This window comes from Lutra lutra, chromosome 12 (assembly GCF_902655055.1).
Source record: "Lutra lutra chromosome 12, mLutLut1.2, whole genome shotgun sequence".
Classification (NCBI taxonomy): Eukaryota; Metazoa; Chordata; class Mammalia; order Carnivora; family Mustelidae; genus Lutra; species Lutra lutra.
The window spans coordinates 56,058,739-56,082,053 of record NC_062289.1 but is presented as its reverse complement, the minus strand read 5'-3'; the positions used below and the strand labels follow the sequence as shown (position 1 = coordinate 56,082,053).

At 46.4% G+C, this 23,315-nt stretch overlaps 2 protein-coding genes across 2 annotated transcripts; one reads left to right on the top strand and one right to left on the bottom strand.

Moving 5' to 3' along the window:
- Positions 1-7,988: 7,988 nt before the first annotated feature.
- LOC125081756 (translation initiation factor IF-2-like) lies at positions 7,989-12,803 on the bottom strand. Its single transcript, XM_047696495.1, has 3 exons — positions 12,146-12,803; positions 11,405-12,104; positions 7,989-8,847 (listed from the first exon to the last, which is right to left on the bottom strand). Exons 1-3 carry the CDS (start codon positions 12,801-12,803, stop codon positions 8,778-8,780), a joined length of 1,428 nt encoding a protein of 475 aa, XP_047552451.1. The 3' UTR covers positions 7,989-8,777.
- Positions 12,088-19,586, top strand: TMEM200C (transmembrane protein 200C). The gene is made up of 2 exons (XM_047698307.1): positions 12,088-12,489; positions 15,387-19,586. Exon 2 carries the CDS (start codon positions 15,481-15,483, stop codon positions 17,395-17,397), a length of 1,917 nt encoding a protein of 638 aa, XP_047554263.1. The 5' UTR covers positions 12,088-12,489; positions 15,387-15,480; the 3' UTR covers positions 17,398-19,586.
- Positions 19,587-23,315: the final 3,729 nt, after the last annotated feature.

The window sequence follows — 23,315 nt, the reverse complement described above, 5'->3', positions numbered from 1 at the left end:
AGAGAGAGATCACAAGTAGGCAGAGAGGCAAGCAGAGAGAGGGGTGGGGAGGCAGGCTCCCTGCTGAGCAGAGAGACTGATGTGGGCTCCATCCCAGGACTCTGAGATCATGACCTGAGCCAAAGGCAGAGGCTTAACCCACTGAGCCACCCAGGCGCCCCAATTCATCCCTTTTTGGTATACTATTTATTCGGTGTTTTTTAGAGTATATTTACAGAGTTGTACAACCACAACCACAGTCTCATTTTAGAACATTTTTATTACTCTAAAAAGAAACCTTGTGCCCTTTTATAATCACTTCTCAATCCCACCCCAACACCAGACAACTAACTCTACTTTCTGGTTCTGTAGATTTATTTTCTCTAGACTTTTCATACAAATTGAGTGATAGATTCAAATATGTGATTTCTGGCACCTGGTTTCTTTCACTGAGTATAATGTTTTCAAGATTGTCCACATTGTAGCATGTCAGCTCTTCATTCTTTTTTTTTTTCCCCCAAAGATTCGTTTAGGTGTTTGAGGTAGGGGGAGGGGCAGAGGCAGAGAGAAAGAGAATCTCAAGCAGGCTCCCCTCTGTGCATGGAGCCTGAGATGGGCTTCATCTCAAGACCCTGAGATCATTACCTAAGCTGAAACCAAGAGTTGGATGCTTAACCAGCTGAGCCACTCAGGCGCCCCTCATCATTCCTTTTTACTGTTCAATAGTATTTTCTTGTATGGATGCACATTTTGGTTATCCATTCACAAGCTGATGGACATTGAGTTGTTTCCACTTTTTAGCCATTATGAGTAATGCTGCTATAAATGTTCATGTACAAGTTTTATGTGGAAATAGATTTTCCTGTCTCTTGGGTAAAGCTCTAGAATAATGTTCATATGGTAAAAAGAAAACCCCAGTTAGATTTTTATTGAAATTAAATTGAGCTTAAAAAAATAATTGGCATCTTTGCAAAACAAATCTTCGCAAATCTTTGTCATCGTATCCAGAAAAATGGTGTTACTACATTTATCTAAATGTTAGAACCTCCTTCCAATTCTTTTGCTTATGTAGACTTCATGATTAATGAGAGGCTGTCTAATACTTCTAATTAATTTCTGTATACCTCCCTTTTGTCCACAAATCCATTCACTGTCTTGTACATGGACGATGCATGACAGGTACTCGCCGGTCACTTTCTTTGGTGTTCGAGATGCAGCAGGGAACAAAACCAAGTAGCTGCTCTCATTGAGCTTACTTTCTAGACAAATGAAAGGACAATTTTCCTGGAATCTTAAAATAGCTGATAGAATGGTGGCTCGAGTTACCATAATTAGTGAGCCAGACGGGGAAGCAGGATGATGTGGGGGAGGGGCGGAGTTAGAGTTCAGGCAGAAGTCAGGCCACCTTTCCAATCCAGAAGGCCTTTGAGATGTAAATGACCCACAGTTTTTAGACTGGCCTGCGACAGAGGTTTCCTCCTGAACTGTTCAGGCCTACAGTGCTGGGAAAAGGCCCCTGATGAAGAACAGATCAGTGCAGTCTCACGGGCAGGAGGGCAGGAGGGGAGTGGGGGAGAGCCACACTCGCGGAAATAAAATAACCTGTGACAAAACCAATGGGACTTCCATTTACAATCTCACCAGCTTGTAGGATCCTGGAATCCCTGTCACTTCCTCAGTTGTATTATTTATATTGAGCCGGCTATCGGGCCATGTGATTGACAGCAAAACTCTAAAAAATGTTGGTGCGTTTGTTTGGAGGGAGAAGTGTAATAGTCAGGAAGAAACATCCCCCTCTGAGCATGAATTTGGGGACAGCAATATCCCAAGGAGAAGAGAAGAAGGATGACGGTGGCTACTTATAGAAGAAGGCAGATGGCATCCCTGAGCCCTGCTGAGCGGATGGCCAGGAAAGCCCAGAGAGGATGTACAGAGGAGGAAAGGCTTCTGGCAGAGGAAGAGGAAGAGCTTCCCTCCAGAGGCACAGGGCTTACGGTCCTTTTGCCTGGAAATCCTAGGAGAATGAGTATGGAAGAAGGACCCACCCAGAAAACCACCGAGAAAATTTTGCAAACAGCTAGTCCATGAACATTAACCCTGTACAGAGATGCTATGATGAGAAGTTATTAAATAATCTACAGAATCCACACTTCTGATACAACACCTGAGAAGGAAATGCAGAGGAGTGTTTAAATGCAACGTGAGTTCATCACCTGATTTACATAGAGAAATACTTCATGAAATGTTTCTTCAAAAACAGACTGAAAGAGGGTTGAACTCTTGCTCTGTCTTAAAACAATATAGGTCTCTAGGTACTTATCCCTCTGAGGATAGGGAGGTTCTGAATACAAATAACCAGAGGCGAAATTCCCCTGATGATCCAGAACCTTCTGTGAGTTCACTAATGATCGGGAGAAGGGAGTAAACAGTACCCTAACTAGTGGTGAAACAAATGAAGTATTCTAGACAACCATAAGGACACAGACCAACAGCAAAAGATCTGTTTGGATGAAGAAAATGTGCTAGGGCAAAAAATATGAGGTTCAACTGGGGAAAAGTGCCAACTAATACCTCTGGGGTATTGTCCAGAGAAATGAGGTAGTTAATGAGCTAGAGAAACCTGAAAAGCAGCTTTGCTGAAAGAGGCCAGAACAGAGAGAATATAAGAAAGCAGGTAGGTGTTTGCTGTGTGATCCTGAAGGTCAATATGTTAAGTGGCAAAAGCAAACGAAAACCAAAAACCAAACAGACAAACCCCCCCAAGACCCCAAAATGACCAAAGACAAAGATCCTTGGTTATCTAACCATCAAGATAGCTAAGACCATCTTTTCAAAGTATATTCTTGAAGAATACTGGTGTTCCATAACTAGGTCAAGTTGTCCCCTGGCTCAAGTAAATGACTGTGCTTTTTTCCAATTTTTAGGATGTGATCACATCCTAAAGGTTTCCTTCCATATTCCTTAAAATATTTGCTGCTTCCTCTATTTCTACATGGGAATCTGTGTTAGATAATTTATGATTCAATACCAAATCATGCATTTATTTTAAGTTCAGTATCTCAAAATGTTCCCAAGAAGAACTCTTGAGATTTTCAAGTACCCCACCTCCTTAAGAAGTTTGAGAATCACTAATCCAAGTGAGGGCCAAATCCAGAGCTGTATAAAGCCAAACTCAGTAGCTTCTCTGTGTTTTGGGACATTGGAAGTTCTACTGTGTTTTGTACAAACCGATCTTTCTAGTCACACAGACAAGTAGAAAGTGCAGTGCCGGACTGACATTACATAAAGGACCTGTCTCCAGCTTCCACAGCTTTAAGCAAGAATATAAGGGAATGGAAGACAGGAAGGAATCTTTAAAAGCCATCTAGTACTTTCTTCATATCTCATTCAATACCAACTATTCAACATTATGCATCATTTAAATAGTGCATTAATATGTTTCGTGTCCAAGAGGTTATGCAATATGCCCTTGAGATTTTTATGGCTGCAAAAGCAAAGAGGGAATCAAATTATCTAGTTGACTTTCTACATCCTTTGTATAAATAGGACATTTTCAGTCTCCACCTCACCTTGGGAGGCAAAGTATCACCCAGGAAAAGGGTATGAAAATGATTATTTTGAGGTGGTTTAGAAATCATTTTGCTCCGAGTTAGGAGACTACAGTGACTTTTGATGTCTCTGCAGGCCAGTGGAGATGGGTCCAGATAATCAAAGAGCTGGTTCCACTGATGAAGGCTTAGAGCCTTTAACTTCCTCCCAGCTGAGAAGCCGGACTCCTGACCCTGCTCTGACCACTGCCCCCACCAGGTGCGTTCAGCTGTAAGCAGACACTCCTGCAGAAATCCCTTCACTGCTTACAAGGGGAAATGGCAGTCTCTGAGTTCAAAGACTTCTAAAGTAAGCCATTAAATCTATGTTCTAATGTGCAAGCTCTTACAGTGATGGCTGCAAATTACCGTCTCTTCTAGTTCCCCTCCCTTGGGTCGCAGATTCTCAGTCTTGATCATAATATATTTATCTCTGTAAATGGGGGAGATATCGTTTCCTGGGGCAGGGGGGAAGAAAATGGAGCTGGAGCACTGATTGGTATCAAAATCTTCTATCATTTCATTAATATTAATGTCATCAAAGGCAGAAGTTATAAGTGATTGGGAGGAATTTGAAGGAAATGTGTGACACAGCTTCTTCGCTTTTGTGAGATGAATACATTAAGCTCTCAAGATTTGCTGTAAATACTCAGAACGCCACAGACCTTTCTGTAGCCAAACCCTGATCTTTGGAGGAAGTGGCTTTGGAGAATAATAAAAACCAGGTATCTTCTGAAATATTATCTCTGCTTTTTCTACATATCATTTTCCAAAATACCATACCAATATTTCACCTCTACAGAAAGCTGTGTAATCACTTTACTTCACCTGTCAAGAAGTATGTTGGCATCTCTCTTGACAGAAAAATATTTGTGATTTTTTTCTGAGGCAAAGGTCCTTCAATCTTCTTCAGTCTAAAGAAGCCCACTTAGATTGTTATCAGTTAGATGTCATAGAAATTCAGAACTAAATTTAGTGTAAAAACTGTGGTATGACTTTCATTCTTCAGGAAGAAAATTCCTATCAATATTACTTTGAGCCCATTTTAATCATTTAACATATCTTTTGTGGTTCTCACAGGATCAGAAGAGTTTCATTGGGTACAATTATGCCATCAGTGCTGATTTATTGGTTTTATGTATTAGACATATATATGCTTTGTGATGGTAATTTGGGCGATTCAATTTTCTATTTTTGCTATGACTCTTTATACCTTCAAAGGATAAAAATGCATTGATGGTACTATGAGGTCACGTGGAAGGTGTGTGCAATAAAAGAGTAACTGGGTGGCACCCACTTCAACTGTGAAATTTGGGGCACCTGGGTGGCTCAGTAGTTAAGCGTCTGCCTTCGGCTCAGGTCATGATTCCAGGGTCCTAGGATCGAGCCCCATATTGGGCTCTCTGCTCAGCAGGAAGCCTGCTTCCCTCTCTCCCACTCCTCCTGCTTATGTTCCTGCTCTTACTCTCTCTTTCGGTCAAATAAATAAATAAAATCTTTTTTTGAAATATTGTAATTTAATTTTCCACATGGCCCTTTGGCTCCTGATGGTCTTGAGTCCCAAACATAAAGATTCCCTGTTCAGTAACTCAGCAGCGGGGATGCCAAAACATTGGGGCGCTTAGGGAGGCCCACCACCTGAATTCCTAATAGTGGAGCAAATTGTGGGACTCACGTGATGGTCAAGGTGGCGCAGTTGGGAGACTGAGGAAACCCAAGCTAACTTCAAAACATAATTACCCTAGGGGAGCTGAAGCTCCGAACATAACGGGGTGACAGAGCAGAGGCCAGAGAGCCACTGCCACCTGCCGGGGACTCAGGTGGAACCGCAAAGCAATTTGAGGAACATCTCCCTGTCTTTTGGATCTGACCCGAACTTCATAGGTAGCCTTTACCCTCCGCTGCATCTCCAGTACCCAACACGTGATGAGGACTCCATCACTATTCACCATCACAACCACGACCACTCCCATCTGAATACCACTCTGCTGCCCTCACTGCCTGTACCCCAAGAAACACCTGTGGTGGCGGCTCCAAGATTTCTCTACGGCACATGCTTGGGGAGAGTATGGTGTGATGGGGAATGCTGACATAGCAAGGACTCAGTTGTTGCTACTATATGTTCATTTAGGGGTGCCAGAGGGAATGGGGGACCAGGGCGCCTATTCTCCACAACTACTCCTCCAACCTGCCACCCATGATCTCATTTCTTCCTCACAACGACCTTAAAAGAGAGGGGTCCTAAATCACCCTTTATAGACAAACAACTGCATCCAGACGCTTAAGTCACTTGCAGTGACTAGAAGCTAGAAGGGGCCAAGTTACTGGAGTATAAGTGGTCTTAATCCAAAGGGTAATCCAAGAACAGAGTCATTTGATCTTTTAGAAAGCTGGATGCAGGACTCAGATCCAGCAGACTGTTTTTTTTCAATAGATGCATAAACCTGCAAAGTGACCAGGTTTTAACTTGCCTCTTCTATTTGAGCCAAAGACCAGGCTAGCTGCCTGACGTAAGAAGTACATATTTGGCCACAGATGTTATACACCTCTGGGTTCATTACTGAAACTAACAGTTAAAAGCAGACTTCTCCGTGTGTCACGCATGCAGGCTCACATGCACGCCAAGATGGAGATGGGGTAGATTCTGGTCCCTCATCCCTAAAGTGGGAGTCCGGACTAGTGCAGGGTTTCACAGACTTTGCTGTGCACACAGGTCATCTGGTTAAAAGGCAGATTCTGATTCAGCAGGTTTGGGATGGAGCCCCATATTTTGCATTTCTAGCAAGCTTCCAGGTGATGCTGCTGCTGCTGCTGGTCCACAGACCACATCTTGAGCCCAGAGTACCTGAAGGTCCCTTCCTGTTGAAAGCATCTTGGTAGGTCCACCAATGGCATTCTTGGCCCCTACTCCCGGGGAGGCCACGTCCATTACTGCTCACCTGCCGAGCTCCATGCCTTCACTCCATGTAGCCACTTAATCCAAATCTCTTCCAGGTCCAGGGTAGGATCCACATCCATTAAGCGTTCCTTAACTCGGTTTTTGTTTTTTCTCCCCAGTTATCATTTTCTCCTAAAGTCCTCTAACATTAGAGATTTACTCTCTCTTGCCTGGCATTGCTCACTGACGATTTCTGGATGAAATCTAACTGAATTATAGGCTAGTAAGGCCACATCCTTACTTTCAAATGGTCAGCTTTTTTTTCAGCTCCTCAGTGTACATGTTCCTCCATGGTGACCCTTCCCTGGAGACCCAGTCTAAATGACCCTCTTCCAGCTCCTTCTGACCAGTCACAGAGCCCGCTTTGAATTTCTTTGTAACACTCGTCAAGTTTTGAAATTGTCTCCCTTGTATGCTTATTTGCTCATTTTCTGCCCACGCCCCTCTAAGAGAGAGGAACTCTGTTCACACTGTTCCCCACTCTATCCCCTGCACTTAGAGTGGTAGCTAAACATAGTAGGTGCTCAAGAAATACCTGTTAAGTGAATAAATGCAGGAATCCAAGAGCTGGGCACACAAGAGGTGCTTCAGAAAATGCTTTGTGGATGAGTCAGACACATGTCACCCGAGCACCGATTTGAACTCTAATGTTTCTTTATTTTTGAAAACCACTTCCTTGTCGTTTCTTCTTTCCTGCTGGGTACTCGCAGCAGCTCACAGCACAATTAATTCTGAAAGAAGATCAGACATGTGAGCTCCTATTAGTTCTCAGTAGGACAAGTCCATCTCTCCATAGTGCTTGTAGATGATAAGATACAACAGGAGGGACCTGAGTGTGGACATTTAGGATAACTTTGGGGAATGGAGGGCAAATTTAGCCGTTGGCTGTGTTGGGCTATTCCACCGACGGAGCCCTCTCTGCCAACCCCTTTCCTAGCTCAGCTTTGATCTGCTCTCAGGCCTGCCAACGCACCCCAGTTTCTCATCTGAGACCTCAATTATTTTATAAGACACACCATCTAGCTTTGATAGGGTATGTGGAAAATGGTAGAAAACGCAGGCTGGAGGGGAAAATGGAATGTACAAAAATGAACCCACTTATTAGAGAAAACAACCCTGGTTGGTCTCTAATCGAGAGCATGGTGATTTGTTTTTGTTTTATTTTTGATGGAGCCTGGTGATCTGTAATGTTAAGAATGATGGAGGCTGAAGGCAGAGTGCAGTCTGCTCTCACCACGCGTCATCTCTCCAGGACGGAGGGAGAGGCCTCCCCCATCTGACGGGCTCTAAGGAGTGTGCTGTAGACTCTTCCTCATTTCCTTTCCTCTGTAGTGAAAGCTTCTGGGCTTGAACTCTTTGACACCATTCAGAAACACAAGAAACGGGCTTGATCATGACCTTGATGCTAGCGTGAGTTTACCCTGCTTCCAAGCTGAAGTTCTTGAAAGTGCCGCTGAGTTCTGTGTCTCAGATGTTCCGCGGGCTTCCACGGGCAAGGGCTAGAAACAGGAACATGGAAATTGGAACTGTGAGAAAACCCAAGGCCAAAAGCTGCTTGGCGATAGAAAAGCTGCCCTTGCACTTCCAAGTGCTCTTGCTCCATCCAGGCTCTGCTCAGTGTCTTTCTGCCTCTCCTGTTCCAAAAGAAATCCAGTAAGGCTGTAATGTACTGTTGCAGTTCACATTTTCTTTCAGACTCTCTCATCCCTTACATGTGCCACAAAAACATCTGTGAGGCTACCAAGGGATGTTGTGTTGGAGTTGCAGATAAAGGATGGGAGGCCCAGTTAAATCTGAATTTCCCGTTTTTAGGTTTATGCTCCATGCAATATTTTTATTTGTGAAATCTATTGCCTAGTTTATTGCTTTTTTTTTTTTTTCTGATCATGCTTTTTCCTGTCACGTTGCTCATCCTGGCAGAGTACGAAGCCACGAGAAAAGAAGAGGAATTTTATGTCCTGTGTTCAACCTTGGGATAAATAGGTTCCTTCTTCTGTTGTCGAGATGCCAGAAATCGGCTTGAGAGTCCTTTCTGTGAGAGCCTCAACCCTTCAGGCTGAAGAATGTTCTCTTGGTTGTGTTTTCACATACTTCGAATTTGACTGCAGAGTGACATGAGTTTGATAGCTGGGTTCTCTGGCAGAGTGAAATGAAAGGGCCCTGGCCAGCCACACAGTCAGGAGAGCAGCAATGGAGAAAGTGTTCTCATCCTCCTGGGCAGTGGGCTTTGGTGAGAGGCACTGGGCCTCCGCCCCATGGACAGGCAGCACAGTTCAATCATGACAGCTGATTCCATGACCCCATTCCAGGCAGATTAAGTGTGGGTACGGTCCCAAGGGGATCCTGATGAATAGGAACAGAATGGGAGAGTGAGGAAAACAAGCTGGGAGAGGACCTTAGGACTAACAAGATTGAAAGCTAAATTTAATGAGCATTTACCATGTGCTAGGCATTAGTTTACAGGAACTTTATCCTCACAAGAATGCCATGAGATAGGGATTAGTGTCACTGTCTCAGTTAGATGAGGAATCGGGAGGCAGGCAAGATTAAGTCATTCACTTACTTAAATGAAGTAGCTAGTTAGTGAAGGATACAAACTTGTTCCAGAACCCACTAAACTAAACCTCGTCTGTTTGGGGCCCAAGCAGTCTGTGAGAGTGGGGCTTGCGGAGAGGACGTCATTGCTGAGCTGTTGAGATAAGCCAACCCTTTCCCCCTGCAGGCTCCTGGAGACCCGAGGAACCTGGGTGGACCTCTGGCCGCCGGCCACTGTGCTCCCCCTTGGCAGGGCTGAGAGCCCAGGCTGGGGAGCCAGGCCATGTTGATGAAATGATCAGGGGAAGCAAATGGGTTGTGAATAAATTATGAAACTGAAAAAAAATGACATAAGGATTGTTTTTAAGAAAGAGCAATTGAAAAGTGTCAGGTCACAGTTTAATCCAACTAAATGAAGCTCATCTTTTCCTCTTCCTTTTTTTCCCCCCAGGGCCTTCATTGCTCTCCTGCTACAACATGTTCCAAATGTTGTCCTGAGCTCCGAGTTCTCAAGACACTAATGAACGATCACGATTAGGTAGTCTTAGCCCTTTAGCCTTTAGCAGGGACTCAGTATCCCACGATCCCTGAAATCATCCCAACTGAAATGGCCACTGAAATCAGAAGGAAAATAAGTTGGGGGGGTTCAAATAAAATAACTCTACGTTACTCAGAAACCCCTAGGAATATATGTTGAAACTGTATTATTACAGAGAGGATAAAGGACTACGCTGGAAACAGATGGGATCTGATTTCCTTTGATACCCTGAGCTAAAAACAGAGAAAATTATTGAAGGTGGTAACGCTCAGGTTAAATAGTTCAGAGTTTCAGAGAGCTCAGTTTGGAAGGACACCTCTAAGTAATAAACCATAAGTCTTATTGTAGTCATCAACATTAAAAAAAAAAACTAGCTATGTCCAAGTCCTGCTTGTCTAGAAAAGGATTCTTTTCTTCTCCAGATCCCTCAAGTGAGTTTTAAATGTGCAAACGATAACTATAATTTATGCAGAAATTAAAAACTGTTAATGACTTAATCTCTCTAAAATCCTAAGGAAGTTCTGCAGTATTATTATCTTTATACAGATCAGCAAACAGAGGCCCACAAAGGAGGGGAGGTGCCACCCATGGTCCTTGGCAGCCAGCTGTGTGATGAAATGAGATCTCAGATCTGGTCTCTGTACAAAACACCAGATTATTATTGAGATTCGAGAAATCTGGAAGCTTGGAGCCAAAAAACCTTTACGGATGACAGCTAGACCTAGTTATTTCTCCTTTGCAGTGATTTCTTTAAAAGGAAACATTCCAATGTGGAATTTAAAACTTTCCCTTTATATGGCTTGTTTTCTAGCAATTCTAATCTAGGCAGGAATAGAAAGGTGGAAAAAGATGGGTTCTGAACACCCTGATCATCATCCAGATTCGTTATTCGCTTGAAAAGGGTGACAGAGGTCACCTTTCCAACAGGCAAGTGCAGGGTTTCCTTTTAGGAAACATTTCTCCTTCATCCCTTCCCATCTCCTCATCATCTCCATCCCCACCTCATACAACATGGCCCCCAGTTACATCACTGCACCTGTAAATGTTTGTGTCCTTATTGTTCTTTTTGAAAAGTGCATGCTTGTGTTTTAAAGACAAGTGAAGGATGTGTGTATTAAGGAGGATAGATCTTGTAACTGGAACTGTGGCCAGCAAAGCCCTCCTGTGTGGGTTCAGTGGATCCTTAGACAGCAAAACTCGGCACAGACAACACCCACTCCACACCACCATCACAAGATTTCTGTCGGCACCCCGAAGTTCAGACAGTACTTGTTTCCTCCGCTCTTGTCTCGTTTTCTTCCTGAATCCCGGCTGCCTCACTTCAATAGATAATTAAAATCTTTCTTACTTTCTCAATACTCCGTGGGGAAATTCCACTTTGAAATTCTCTTTGCTCTGTCATGTTTACTCTACAGTTGGGAGGACAGGGATGAGCTAGGAAACAAGATCTTTCTCTCTCCACCTCTTGCATTTTTAAAATGACGTAGGGAGTTTGGACATCCTCCCTACCCCCACCTCCCCCTCTTTGATCCTAACCCTGATTCCTGGAGAATCATGCTTTTCCTTTTAACGCTTGCTGATTACCGCACGGGGTGGGAGCAAGAGGGGCTGCCCAAGGAAGCTCCCCGGAGCCCATTCGAATCTCCGCGGAGCCCCAGCTGCCCCGCGTGCCGGGAAACGTCGCGGTCCCGGGGAGGCCAGTCACAAAGCCCGGCTGGGCTGGGGCGCGAGGGCATCAGACGCTGGCGGCCCCGCGGCCCGCGGTGAGCGCAGCGCGGCGGGGGCGGCTCTGCTCCGCGGGCCCGAGTTCGCTGGGGGACAACTTACTGTGCTCGCTGTGCGTCCACACCGCAAACTCCCAAGAGGGAGGGGGAGAAGCAGTACCAGGCTGCGTCGTGTCCGAGAGTGGAGGCAACAGAAGAGGAGAGGGAAGAGGGAGGACAGGAGGGCGGGAGGGCGGGAGACGCGGGCGCTGACCCCTCTCGCTCCCCAGAGCGCCCCTCGGACGCTGACGGGCAGATCCTCCGGGAGTGCCGGCCCTTCCTTTGGGCGCCCTCCGGCCCGCTGCTCAGACAGGTAGTTGGAGCGAAAAGAACAAAGCTCCCGGCCAAGGCGGGCGGCGGTCCCGGGGCGCCCCGGGGGCGGGGTAGGCCGAGGCCGAGGTGCCGCGCGCCCCGCGGGCTTCCCCGCCCCCTGCCCCCCGCCACACTCCGCCCCCCCCCCCCGCGCCTCCTAGTCCTCGGGGAAGCGGTTCCCCCGAAGGCACCGGCGGTGGGCTGCGGAGGAAGTGAAGGGGGGGAGCGCGGGAGGCCGGCGCGGAGTGGGGTGGGGGGAAGCAGCGCCGGGGAGGAGGCGGGGGGCGTGGCGGGGGGCGGGTGCGCCCCGGAGCAGCAGAGTCGGGCCGGGTACCGACTGCCATCCTGCCGCAATTTCCCTGTGTCATGGCTCCGGTCTCTTAGCAACAGCCGCGAGTCCGGCCGCCCCGAGCCGCGCCAGCCGCTGCCGCCGCCGCCGCCGCCACCGCGGGCTCAACTCCACCCGGCGGAGCCCGGCGCGCCGCAGCCGCACAAAAGAGGCGCTGGGGCCGGCCCGGGAGCGTCGCGGCAGGGCTCGCGGGGAGGCGCAGGAGGAGCGGCGGCGGGGAGGAAGGCTCCGAGGCAGGATGCGGGCAGCGGAGGACCTGACACTTCTTGGAAACTCTTGGAAATGGCTCCCGCCACAGCCGCGGAGGGGGCTGCGAACCTGGGGCGGGCGCTCGCCCCCGCTGGGCTGCTGAGCCGCGCTCTCCTGGTGGGCCCCGAGGCGCTGTCCCTGCGCCCCGCCGTCGGCTCGGGCTGAAAAAGTTTCTCCATGGTTCCTTTGTGTCGCCCGAGCGCCCGTTCGCCGCCCCGGAGCTGCCCCAGCCTTCCCGGGTAAGTGAGCGATATTGTTTGCTTATAGTGCTGCCATTTTGAGCAATTCTGTGAGTACTCGGCCCCCGAGCTGCTCCTCCCCACCCCTGCGGCCCCGAGCCCTGGTCCCCCGGGCTGCTGCTGCTCCGGCAGAGTCGTTTTCCTGGGCGGGCTGCATGGGATGCGCTGCCCAGGAAAAGCGAGCTCAGGATAGCCCTCACTTCGCTCCTGCCTGTGTTCTTTTCAGAGGCGGACTCCCAGCTGCTGCACTCATGTGACTCCAACATAAATAAGCAGACCAAATAGCAGGGCAAGGGGTTCGCTGTCCTGCCCATTAGGGAGTGGGGGGTCGAGGACCTGCACTGAGTCCCGGGCAGGGCAGGGCGCTCCCAGCCTGTGGGCTGGGAGCCTCAGACGCCGAGTGGGGCTTAATCCATCATGAGCCGAGAACTTGAATGTCTCTCTTGGAAGCAGTTGTATTTTTAGACATCCCTCCTTTGCTTCCCCCATCCTCCATTCCTTAACCACAGAAAGACCAGCACCAGGCAGTAAATTGCGAGGGCAGCCAACCTCGACTGCCAAGTTTGTTTCCCTTCATTATGTATAAAGAAAAGCCTCAAAGGTGGGTCTTCCTTGCCATCTGACTTTTGTCAGTATTTCAGGTCAGATGACAATACATTATAAAGGAGTTCAGCCTTAAAGGGAGCTGAAGGAATAATAAACTAGGGAGTTAATTACTAGCTATTAAACTAATTTTAAGATCTGTAAATGATTGTTGAAATCCATTCCAGTTTTCCTTACGTGTTGTCTACCCAGAGCCAAGGCTGTCTTACTGAGGAGACATACATGTGGGTGCCTTCTTTCCCAGAGATGCTGAGCACCCTGGTGTACCTCATCAGTGCCCAAGAAAATGTTAGCCCTTCTCTCTTCTGGGAGAGCTACCCTGCCAACTGAGCTTAGGTTTCTTTCTAAAATGTCTGGCTCCTGAATCCTTAAAATGACTGCAGATCTCCAGATTATTGCATTAAAGATACTACAGTCTAGGGAGCACTTAAAACAGGAGTCTCTGTGTTACAACTACACAATAAATGTGCTTATTTTGGGGGATGACAGATGAACAGTAGCTACTTTTTTTTTTTTTTTTTTTTACAATCTGTTTGTACTTACTGGTGCAGCCTCTTCTTGAAACAAAATTTTAAAGGCTTATAGATGTATTTTCTCTACTAACCCCTCTCTAACCTACCTCGTACTTCTCTTTACTGCAAACCAACTAAGTTCCAAGGAGACATTGATGCACAAACATTGTAAAGAGCTGATTACTGTCTGCTTTGCCACCAGTGGAGAAAAGATTCTGCCTATACTGATATAATGGAGGGGATCAAGGGCCAAAGCTCTTGACCCAGGCACCAATTCAAAGCAAAATTCTTCCTAAGTAATCCCACATTTTCAAAGGGTAATTTATTCTAAAACATGAATTATTTCATAAAGGATAAAATACCAAAAGGCTTGTGAGTGATATCTGAGCCTTTCAAATTCATACAATGCCCTTAATTTTAGCATCCCTATTATAGGAGGGAACACAACCAATGGAACAAAAAATGTCTTACTCTGGGGATCCAGCAGGATTGAAATTTTTAGAAGCTCACAGATATTAACAAAGACACATCTGTGCATTTACCTACAGGGCTTTATTACAAACGACTAAACTTCCTAGAAGATAGTGCATTGGTTGTTGCCACTCTCCCTTTCTAAAAATGGCCTCATAAGAGGAAGATGAAGAAAACAAGCTCTCACTTGGGGGAGATGTCATTCTACAAATCATCATTATTATGTAGACTGCTATACCCAGTTAATTGCCTTCTCATTTGAATATTAGGATTCTGAAGAGTGCTTTTGGCACATTAATAAGGGGTCAGAAAGCTATTATGGTAGAGTGGCTCCCCCCCCCCCCCCGCTTTTCTTTTCTTTTAAGATTGTAATTTTCCCACAGAAGAGGGGGGAAAAAAAGATCTTTCTCTTAGAGATTCTAGGGGACTTCTCAAAGTCCCTGATGAGATTTAGCACATGATACCTTTAAGGGAGTTCCTCTGAGGGAAGAGAGGAGGCCAGAAAGAAGAGCTCAGTTACATAACCAGTTACCTAAAACTAAATATTCCACCCCAAGAAGCTGTCCAGATGTTGCAAAAAAGAGATGAGGGGAAATGCTGCTTGCCTTTAGCTGCAGCAACAGGAATAGGTGGGAGACAACTTTGTGAAGGGATTTATTGCCAGAAGACTGATGTAGTTCTGGTGTTCTCCCCGAAATAAACTCTCTATTAATTATCTGCAGTAAATAAGCCGTCTGCCTGCCAGTATGTGACCTTTAATTTTCATCCAGTGATGAAAATTGCTTTTGTCATTATAAAACAGTAACTTTTGTGACTGTTTTAGTGACTTTGGGCTAAACATTGACAAATTCCTCTGCTTAGAGACTTGAACCTCCTGTACAGCTCCCTTGGGCAATCTTCTGATTCCCATAGGAATAGGACAAAGAGAAAAAGGCTTTTGCCAGGAAAGTCCTCAACCACCACTTTGAGTCCCCACCTTTGGTTTCTACTAATGGTCAGCACTCCTTCGGCTGCCAGCTGGGAGGGTTTGAAATCAGCAATGCTGGAATATCACCTACAGAATGTGTGTGGGAAGGTGGGAGAAGGAGTTCTCTCAAATTGTTTTATGACCTCCTATCAAAGACTGCAACAGCGTTTCTGGGACCTGATCCGTCCACCCCACCCCCCTGGTCCCTGCGTCCGGCACCTCACTTAGTGGGTAGCCCTGGGATGGCACACATGTGGTGGGACCTGGGAGCGGGACGTTTGCAGAGCGTGGGATGTTGCTGCAGCCAAGCCTATACCCTCTGACTGTCTTCCTCTGCTTTGCAGCAGGAGGAGGTGGCGGAGCAGCTAGTGGACAGCTGGCGCCCCCACTACACAAGCCTCTGCCACAGAGACTAGCCCCGCAGGGCTCTGGCTCACCATGATAGCCACCGGTGGCCTCCTGAGGATTTCCGCCAGAAAGCAGGATCCTCTCCGCCCCCCAACCCAGGTCCCCAAGCGCAAGCGGAAAGCCAAGAAAAGGCGCAAGAACGATGTGGTGGTGGTGAAAGGCAAGCTAAAGCTGTGCTCCATCTCGGGGCTCATTGCCCTCTGCGGGATCCTGGTGCTGCTGGTGGGCATAGCCATGGCGGTGGTGGGCTACTGGCCCAAGGCCAACGGGACCAACAGGGAAGGGGGTAAGCAGCTGCCGCCCGCAGGCAGCGGCCACCGCGCCCCGACCACGGCCAATAGTAGCGGCAGTGGCAGCAAAAACCGGTCCAGGAGCCACCTGGGGACTCCGGGGGGTGTCAACTCGAGTTTGGTGGGCGCGCCCCGGAGCACACCTCCCGCGCGGTCCGCCGGCCCTTCGTCCTCTTCCACGTCTGTGGGTTTCTTCTTCCGCATCTTCTCCGGGTACCTGCACTCTGATAAACTCAAGGTCTTCGGGCCCCTCATCATGGGCATCGGCATCTTCCTCTTCATCTGCGCCAACGCGGTGCTCCACGAGAACCGAGACAAGAAGACCAAAATCATCAACCTGCGGGACCTCTACTCCACCGTCATCGACGTGCACAGTCTCCGCGCCAAAGACCTGGCGGCCGCCGCTGCTGCTGCCGCCGCCGCCGCCTCCTCCTCCTCCGCCCCCGCTTCGGCGCCCCCCGGGGCCCCGCCGCTCAACGGCTTCCTCAGCTACGTGCAGTCGCGGGGCCTGGAGCTGAAGCCCGGGAGCTGCGGCGGCAGCGCGGGGGACGCCTTCGGGGCGGCGGCGATGCTGGCCAGGGGCTCGTGGCCCCACCCCGCCGCGCTGGGCGGGGACGACGGCGGGGCCAAGGGCGCCGCGTCCCCGCCGGACCTGGCCTCGTCCCCGCGCTGCCCGCGGGAGCCCCCGAGCCTGGCGGAGGCCGTGTACAGCATCTACCGCGAGCGCTCGGGCGTGGCCAGCCGTCGCCGGGCCGCCGCCGCTGCCGCCGCCGCGGTGGCCGCTGCCGCCGCCGCCACCGCGGCCGCCAGCAGCAGCGGCAGCCCGGCGCCCTGCAGCCCACCCGAGAGCTGGGGGCGCCAGAGCACCGCCAGCTCCCTCGTGGGCTCCTCGCTGAGCGCCTTCGCGCTGCTACCCTTGCAAGGGGACCGCGACGGGGACGGGGATGGCGCCGGGGATGGGGACGGGGACGCGGAGGGCGCGAGCTGCAGCTGGCAGAGGCCGCCTGGGGAACGTGGCTCCCGGGAGATCCCGCGGGGCGAGCTTGACCTGAGCTTGACCGACCTCCGTGGTGCCCCGGGCGGCTCGCGCTGGGCGCCCAGAGAGCTGGAGGAGCCGGAGGGCCCGGCGGCGGCGCGCACCGCCAGAGGGCAGGGTGGCCGCCTGCCCAGGACCGGCAGGTACACGGCCCTGCGGCGCCGCAGCACCAGCGGGCTCCCGGACTACCGGGCGCCACCGTCCCCCGAACCCCCGCCCTCCCCGGGCAGCGGGGAGCTGGACTCGAGCCTTCTGGCCAAAGCTGCCCCCCCGTCCCCGTCCCTGCGGCTGGAGGACTCGCCCCCTGCCAGGCCGGACTCGCCGACCTCCCAGTCAGATGACCCATCCTGCTGCAATAAGGGCTACACCCCCCTGAGGGAGGCTGGCACCTCTTTGGAGTCGGTTGTGGAAGCAGTAGCCAGCAAAAGTCCAGACTGTGAGGGCCCCACGGCCCCGGGGGCGCAGCAGAGGCACCCCGAGGATCCCAGCCAAGGGCCACCCGCGGGCCAGTCACCTCAGCCGGTGCAGAGGCAGTTTACAAACAAGGAGAAACTCTTCATGATTTCCCGGTCTCACGCCATAGGGGTAGAGGATGGAGAACTGGAAAGTACTGGCATTTAGGAAAAGAAGTGGGGGGGAGTGGTGGGCAAAGGAATCAGAGGATTGGGGAAATGCCCACTTGAATCCGTGAATTTAACATTTCCCTGTTTCCTTGTGGACTTACCCGAGGAAATCATCCAATACCCAAAGAGCTGCAGAATGTTATCCCTGAAATGCGTTCACAAGATTCCTGTAGATAACTCCAAGCAATTTTTTTTTTAAAAAGCAAACTAGTCTTTTATGTCCGATGGTGATTGTATGTTCCATGAAAACCAAATGTATTAAAAGGTCAGCAATCTAGTTAATTAGATGAGATTCTCTTAATTTTCTTAGGATCAAAATAATATATTTTTTTGACAGTAACTGTGCACTTTACTCCAACTTTTTCCTCCCCCTCATTTCCCTAACCCTGTCCTGTGCCTCTGGTTTTGTCCATAGCTGCTTGTGAATGACGAGCTTTCCTTTTCTTGTGCTTTTGTGGAGCATGGAAGGGTTTGTCGAAGTTCTTTGAGAACTGACCTTACTAAATGAAGTCAAAGCCAGAAGCAAGAGTCTGTCAGGAAAGAGCACTTTTCCTTGCCCCGCCCTATTCTGCTCCAATAGCTCAAAGGCCTCTTTATTTTTTAAAAGGGTATTTACATTTTGCTACTAGGGTATCTAATGGAGGAGGGGATGGGCATCATCTAGATGGATTGTTACATTCCTAAATTCACTATATCAAGTATACAATATTGAGTATTATCACACCTGTGTTGCAAATAGCATTATTAAAAGCCTTTTTTTTAATAAAAGAAGTTTCCAAACAAACAGTTAAACATAATATCGCTTCATTTTGCCTTGGAACAAATGCTTCTAATACACATTAAACATTTAACAGTTCAGCTGGTAAATCTAAAATATTATGCTATGACACTGTACTATGATTGTAGCTATCCTCCCCCAACGTGCTCAGTGCTATCATGACTCTATCCATTTACAGTATATTTTTAACTTTTAAACATAGGGTAGTATTGAACATTTGGGAGTTTCTCTTTCAAATAGAATGAAACATTAAATAAATAGTAATTTTCTATAATACTTCTAAGTTTACCTCAAAGTATTAATTTACAGAGCACCAGGCTTAATGGCCCCTTTTCATCCTCTTGGATTTGACTTACTTGGTTTTGATTTTAAGTTCATGATCTTGAATCCATGGCCTACATAGGCTAAAAAGGTAATGTTTTAATAATTTGGTAGATTGGTTACACTTGGTTTTACTGAAAGTCAATTTCAATACTCTTCAAGAACAGTAAACAAGGTACCTTTCTGATGCCCTCTTCCTTTGAATGTGAGGGCTAAGAACCTTGAGGGTGCTGTTACTTTCTTTTGACCATTTGGGCATGAGGCTATCATTGTAGGACGCTCAAATACTGATTTTAAAGGAAAACCAGCCAAAGATGTGGTCATGTCAGTCCCCATGGATGAAGCAGTGGGTTCAGTGGGAAGAGTGCAGATTCAGGGGTGAAGTTAGACCTCCCAGCTCTCAGTATTTGCTACCTGTGTAACTTAGAACAGTCACAAATGCTGTCTCAGTCATTTGATCTATAAAATGGGGACAACTAGACAGACCTCATAGAGATATAAGTGGGTGGGCAAGGGATTCTATGTACAAAGGGGAGCAGAGTACCTGGCTCAGTGAACTCAGTAAATGGTTATTGTAATTATTATTATCATTATAATAAGTTGTCTGCATGCAGGCTGCGGAATAACCCTTCCTTCAACTTGAGCTCAAGAAAGCCTGGCTAAAACCTGGAATATCCACTTACTATCTACATGACCTTAGGCAAATCACATAATCCCTCCGGGCCTCTGGTGGATAATATAATCTCCCTGACTGCCTTCAGCTCTAGAAGCTTTACTTCATTTCGGGGTATTTGTTTTGTCCTGGATATAATCATATTTGTACATACAACTGCAAAGTGAGTATATTTTGTAGTCTACCATTTAGTGTGACATGCTGTAATCAGTTTAAAAGGACCTAATTTATTTCCACATTGGATCTGCATTAAGCTATTAACTCACTTGAAAGCTGTGGATTAATTTATTTCGTTCTTCTATAGAGCAAAAGTGAGTTTCCGCTAGTAAGAGGGACAAGCAAGTGTAATGATACCTCCAGGTAGTGTTAAATTTCATTGGTCTCTGTTGTTTTATCATACTTCCCCCAAATTTCTGATTTCCCTAGTTTCTCTTCTCCATTATCTTGCATAGCAGGCCAGGATTCATACAGGGTTTTGAGGATTAGCTAGACCTGTTGGCAGATGCAGAACCGAAATTGGCATTTCTGGAGACCATCAGAATCTTTCCAACCTTCTTAGCTTCCTGCTAGATCCTTTCCCAAAAACTGTTCTTAGAGACTTGCAGAGAAGTGTTAGGGTGCACAGCTAGTTTAAAAGCTGGAATCTGTGTCTAAGTCTCCTGGCTGGCATAAACAATGTTTTTCCTCCATGCAACTTGACAGGGTTTGTGGTATCCAAATCAATAGGATTATTTGAAGCGATCTTAGAGATCATGGAATCCCTCCCCTCTATTTATAAACGAGATTGCTAAGAATCAGAAAGATGGGACAATTTGTTCAGAGACAAATAGCAGTGGCAGGACTAGAAAACTAAAATAATTGCAACAGTTGGCATATGCATCCCCCCTCCCTGCCACTGCCCCATATTCCTACCCTGTACTAACCAGCTGGGGGGCAATGGGCAAGCTACTTAGCCTCTCTTTGTCTCAATTTCCTTTTCCATACAATGGGAATACTAATGCTCCCTACCACTCAGGACCTGACCAAAGATTCAATGAATTCCTATCTGTGCAGAGCATTTATAACAGGCTTGACACGTGGAGACTGTCATAAAAAGTTTTACTTAAAATAGAAATAAGCTGTTAAAACCATTTTGTATGACCTTCCTTTTTATGAACGGAATAATTTCAGGTTTAAAAATCTAAAGTATAAGGCAACACAGCAGAGGAGTTCCAAGCATGACTCGGAGAGGCAAAGAACATTTTACCTGGGTTTCCGCATCTGTTAGAAGGAGATAATCGAGAGCCTCTGACTCATGGAATTAATTATTTAAATGAGAGCTAAATAAACTAATAGACTCAAAGAACTTAGAACCACTCCTGGCACAAATAAACCTTCAGTCAGTGTTAACTGCTATTATTAAGGCAAAACACAGAAAATTAATTAGGAGACTAAATTTACTACTCAGTTGCTAGGGACAACCATAAACTTACTGTACTGAGAAGTCTTTAGAGTTTGAGTTTTAGGAAGAAAAAAAAAAATAGACTTTAAGAAATGAGAATCTAGGCCCCTACAATGTCCTCAGTAGCAAGTAGAGGTACTGAGAGCTAGATATGGGCCCTCAGGGTCCCATCGTCATGACATTATGTAATTACGAATGCGGCCGCAAACCGCTTCCATGGCTGTATTTGGTCATGGCTGTTCCTTTTCCGTGACAGAGGCCAGGCTAGGGCAAGTTCGAGGCTCCTTTCTGTCAGAGGAGTGGCCTGAGAGGAAGGCTCTGGGAAAATAGTCAGGGGCAAGTGCCTGTTGATCCATTTACATTTCTAGACAAAAGTTTTTGTTGTTGTTATTTTGTTTTTGTTTTTTTCCCATACTGGATTTCTCTTTAGTCATTTGAGTTCTTTTTAAAGATGGAGTTTTGAAAATTTCCTCTCTGAATTAGAGAACTTAAAAAAAAAAACCCCTCCAACAACATAAAATTAGAACAAATTAAATCTATGAATTCGTATTCTGTCAGAATAGCATTTTTGTCAAGAGACAAAATACCATTTTGCCAAGAGACAAAAATACATTTTATAGTTAAATAAAGAATAAGATGGATATTTGTGGAGCTTATTTTCTATAGACCCAGACTATTTATTTTTTATTTTTTGGCTAAAAATCATTGGGTGAATATTTAGACTAAGTTTTTGAATGACTAACTCTGAAAAGCATTTGGAGACTTTTTTTTTTTTTTGTTCCTCGGGAAGTCATCTTTGAGGTTTTTTTTTCTTCAAACAAGAATGAGTGTCTTTAAATGGAGGTGCAAATTATATGTGTTTTATAAAGTCACTACAAATTGGGGGGAGGGGTGTTCCATGTGCATTAACAACTTTAGTCAAACACTTCCTGCCACTCTCCAAAACCGGATGAGCTCCTTATTGTGTGTGACATCTATTTCTTTATGAGGTCAGGAAAGCACTGGGCTGGTGGTGGGCCTATATATGGGCCTGAGCCACAGTAAGAGTTATAAATGCCTGCCAGCCTGGGAATTTCACCTTCACCCTTGAGCTGGGGGTTGCTGCCATCTGAAAATTAATTAATTAATTTGTATATTTATTTATTTATTCAACTTTCAACTGACTCCCAACCCTTACCCCGTTCATAACGCTAGCCTGTGATATTGCCCTGTATGATAAACAGGATGGTTGGCTGATTTGTTGTAAAACACCCTGCTCATGATGTTGCCAGTCAAAAGACTAAAAAAAAAAAAAAAAAGCTTATGCAGATTCACCTGGAATATCATGAAGCACGAGCGTGTCTCAATGAACCTGTGTGGCTTGACCTTTGCTTCAGACTCCACACTGCCTCCAAGCCCCACTAAGGGGAAGAGGGTTGGCTATCAGTCACAAGGGAGAAAAATGGGGAGCAGAGCCAGAGTTGGAAGAAAAAGAGAATCCTGCAAAAAAAAAAAAAAAAAAAAGAAGAAAAAAAAGATAAAGTTAGATTAAATTCACAAGGAAAGCTTTTTGTTTCACAAAGGAGCCCGTGGTCATTTGGTTTGGAGATCATTTGTTTATTAGAGAAATGTCTTAAAGTGAAACATGACAGTAACTTTATTCCTTAGAAGATATTCTTTCAGCACATGCATGGTTGGACATTAATTTGTGTATTTTTTAATATTTAAGAAATTCAACGTAACACTGTCTTGACACAAATCCACTTGATTCTAAGAATTGCTAAATTGCTAAACATCTGATTACATTCAATAATGGAAAGGAAACTCATGGGCAACTTTACAAAAAAATTGCTTTTGGGAAATTTGAATATCTTTAAATTGTCTATACTTTCAAAGAAAGAAAATATGCCAGTTTTCAGTTATAACTGGTAGATTAGGTCCACTGAAGCAAGGCAGGTGAAAAAAACACTTTGTCTTAGTGTAGGTCTTTGGCCATCTGTTTTATATGCTAATTACCTTATTACTCCATTTTTCATAGACATAACTTAAAATCATTTTCATAAACATAACTTAAAGTCATTCCATAAACAGCTTTGTCTGAAGCGGTGCCCTTTCAGTGAAATACATTCTTCCTTTTAGATTAAATTGTTTTATCTCTTTTTCAAGGTACATTGTTAACTGCCCATCATGAGTCAGGTAGGCATTATGCTAGGGGGAAAGGATGGAACTTTGAGACACCATTCCAGACCACGGGATCCTGCAGATCTTGACCCAGGCACGTAACCAATAATTTCAATATAATGTAAGTATCACGAGTATCATGATGTGGACCCTGCCGCTGAATCTTGAGAAATGGAAAAGGTGGGAAAGGTGTGTCAAACAGTGGAATTGGCATGAGCACTACTTGGGTGCAGAACACAGCCCAGTGAGCTAGAATTTCATAAGACAACTTACATGTTACTTTTCCCTAGGACCCCCACAACTTCAGAGTGACATGTTTATTTTGAAAAACAAAAACAAAAACAAAAACAAACAAAAAAAACCTCTCTCTCTTTTTATAGGTAGTAGACACATATTAAGAGGAAAGTGATTTGGGCATTAAAATACTCAAAACGTGTATCCTTTACCATTAGATATTTAATATTTAGATATTATTCTCCATTTGTAGCAGACTTCAATGAGCGAGAATTCTTGACCCAGAAGTGTCAGTACGTGGATGAACAA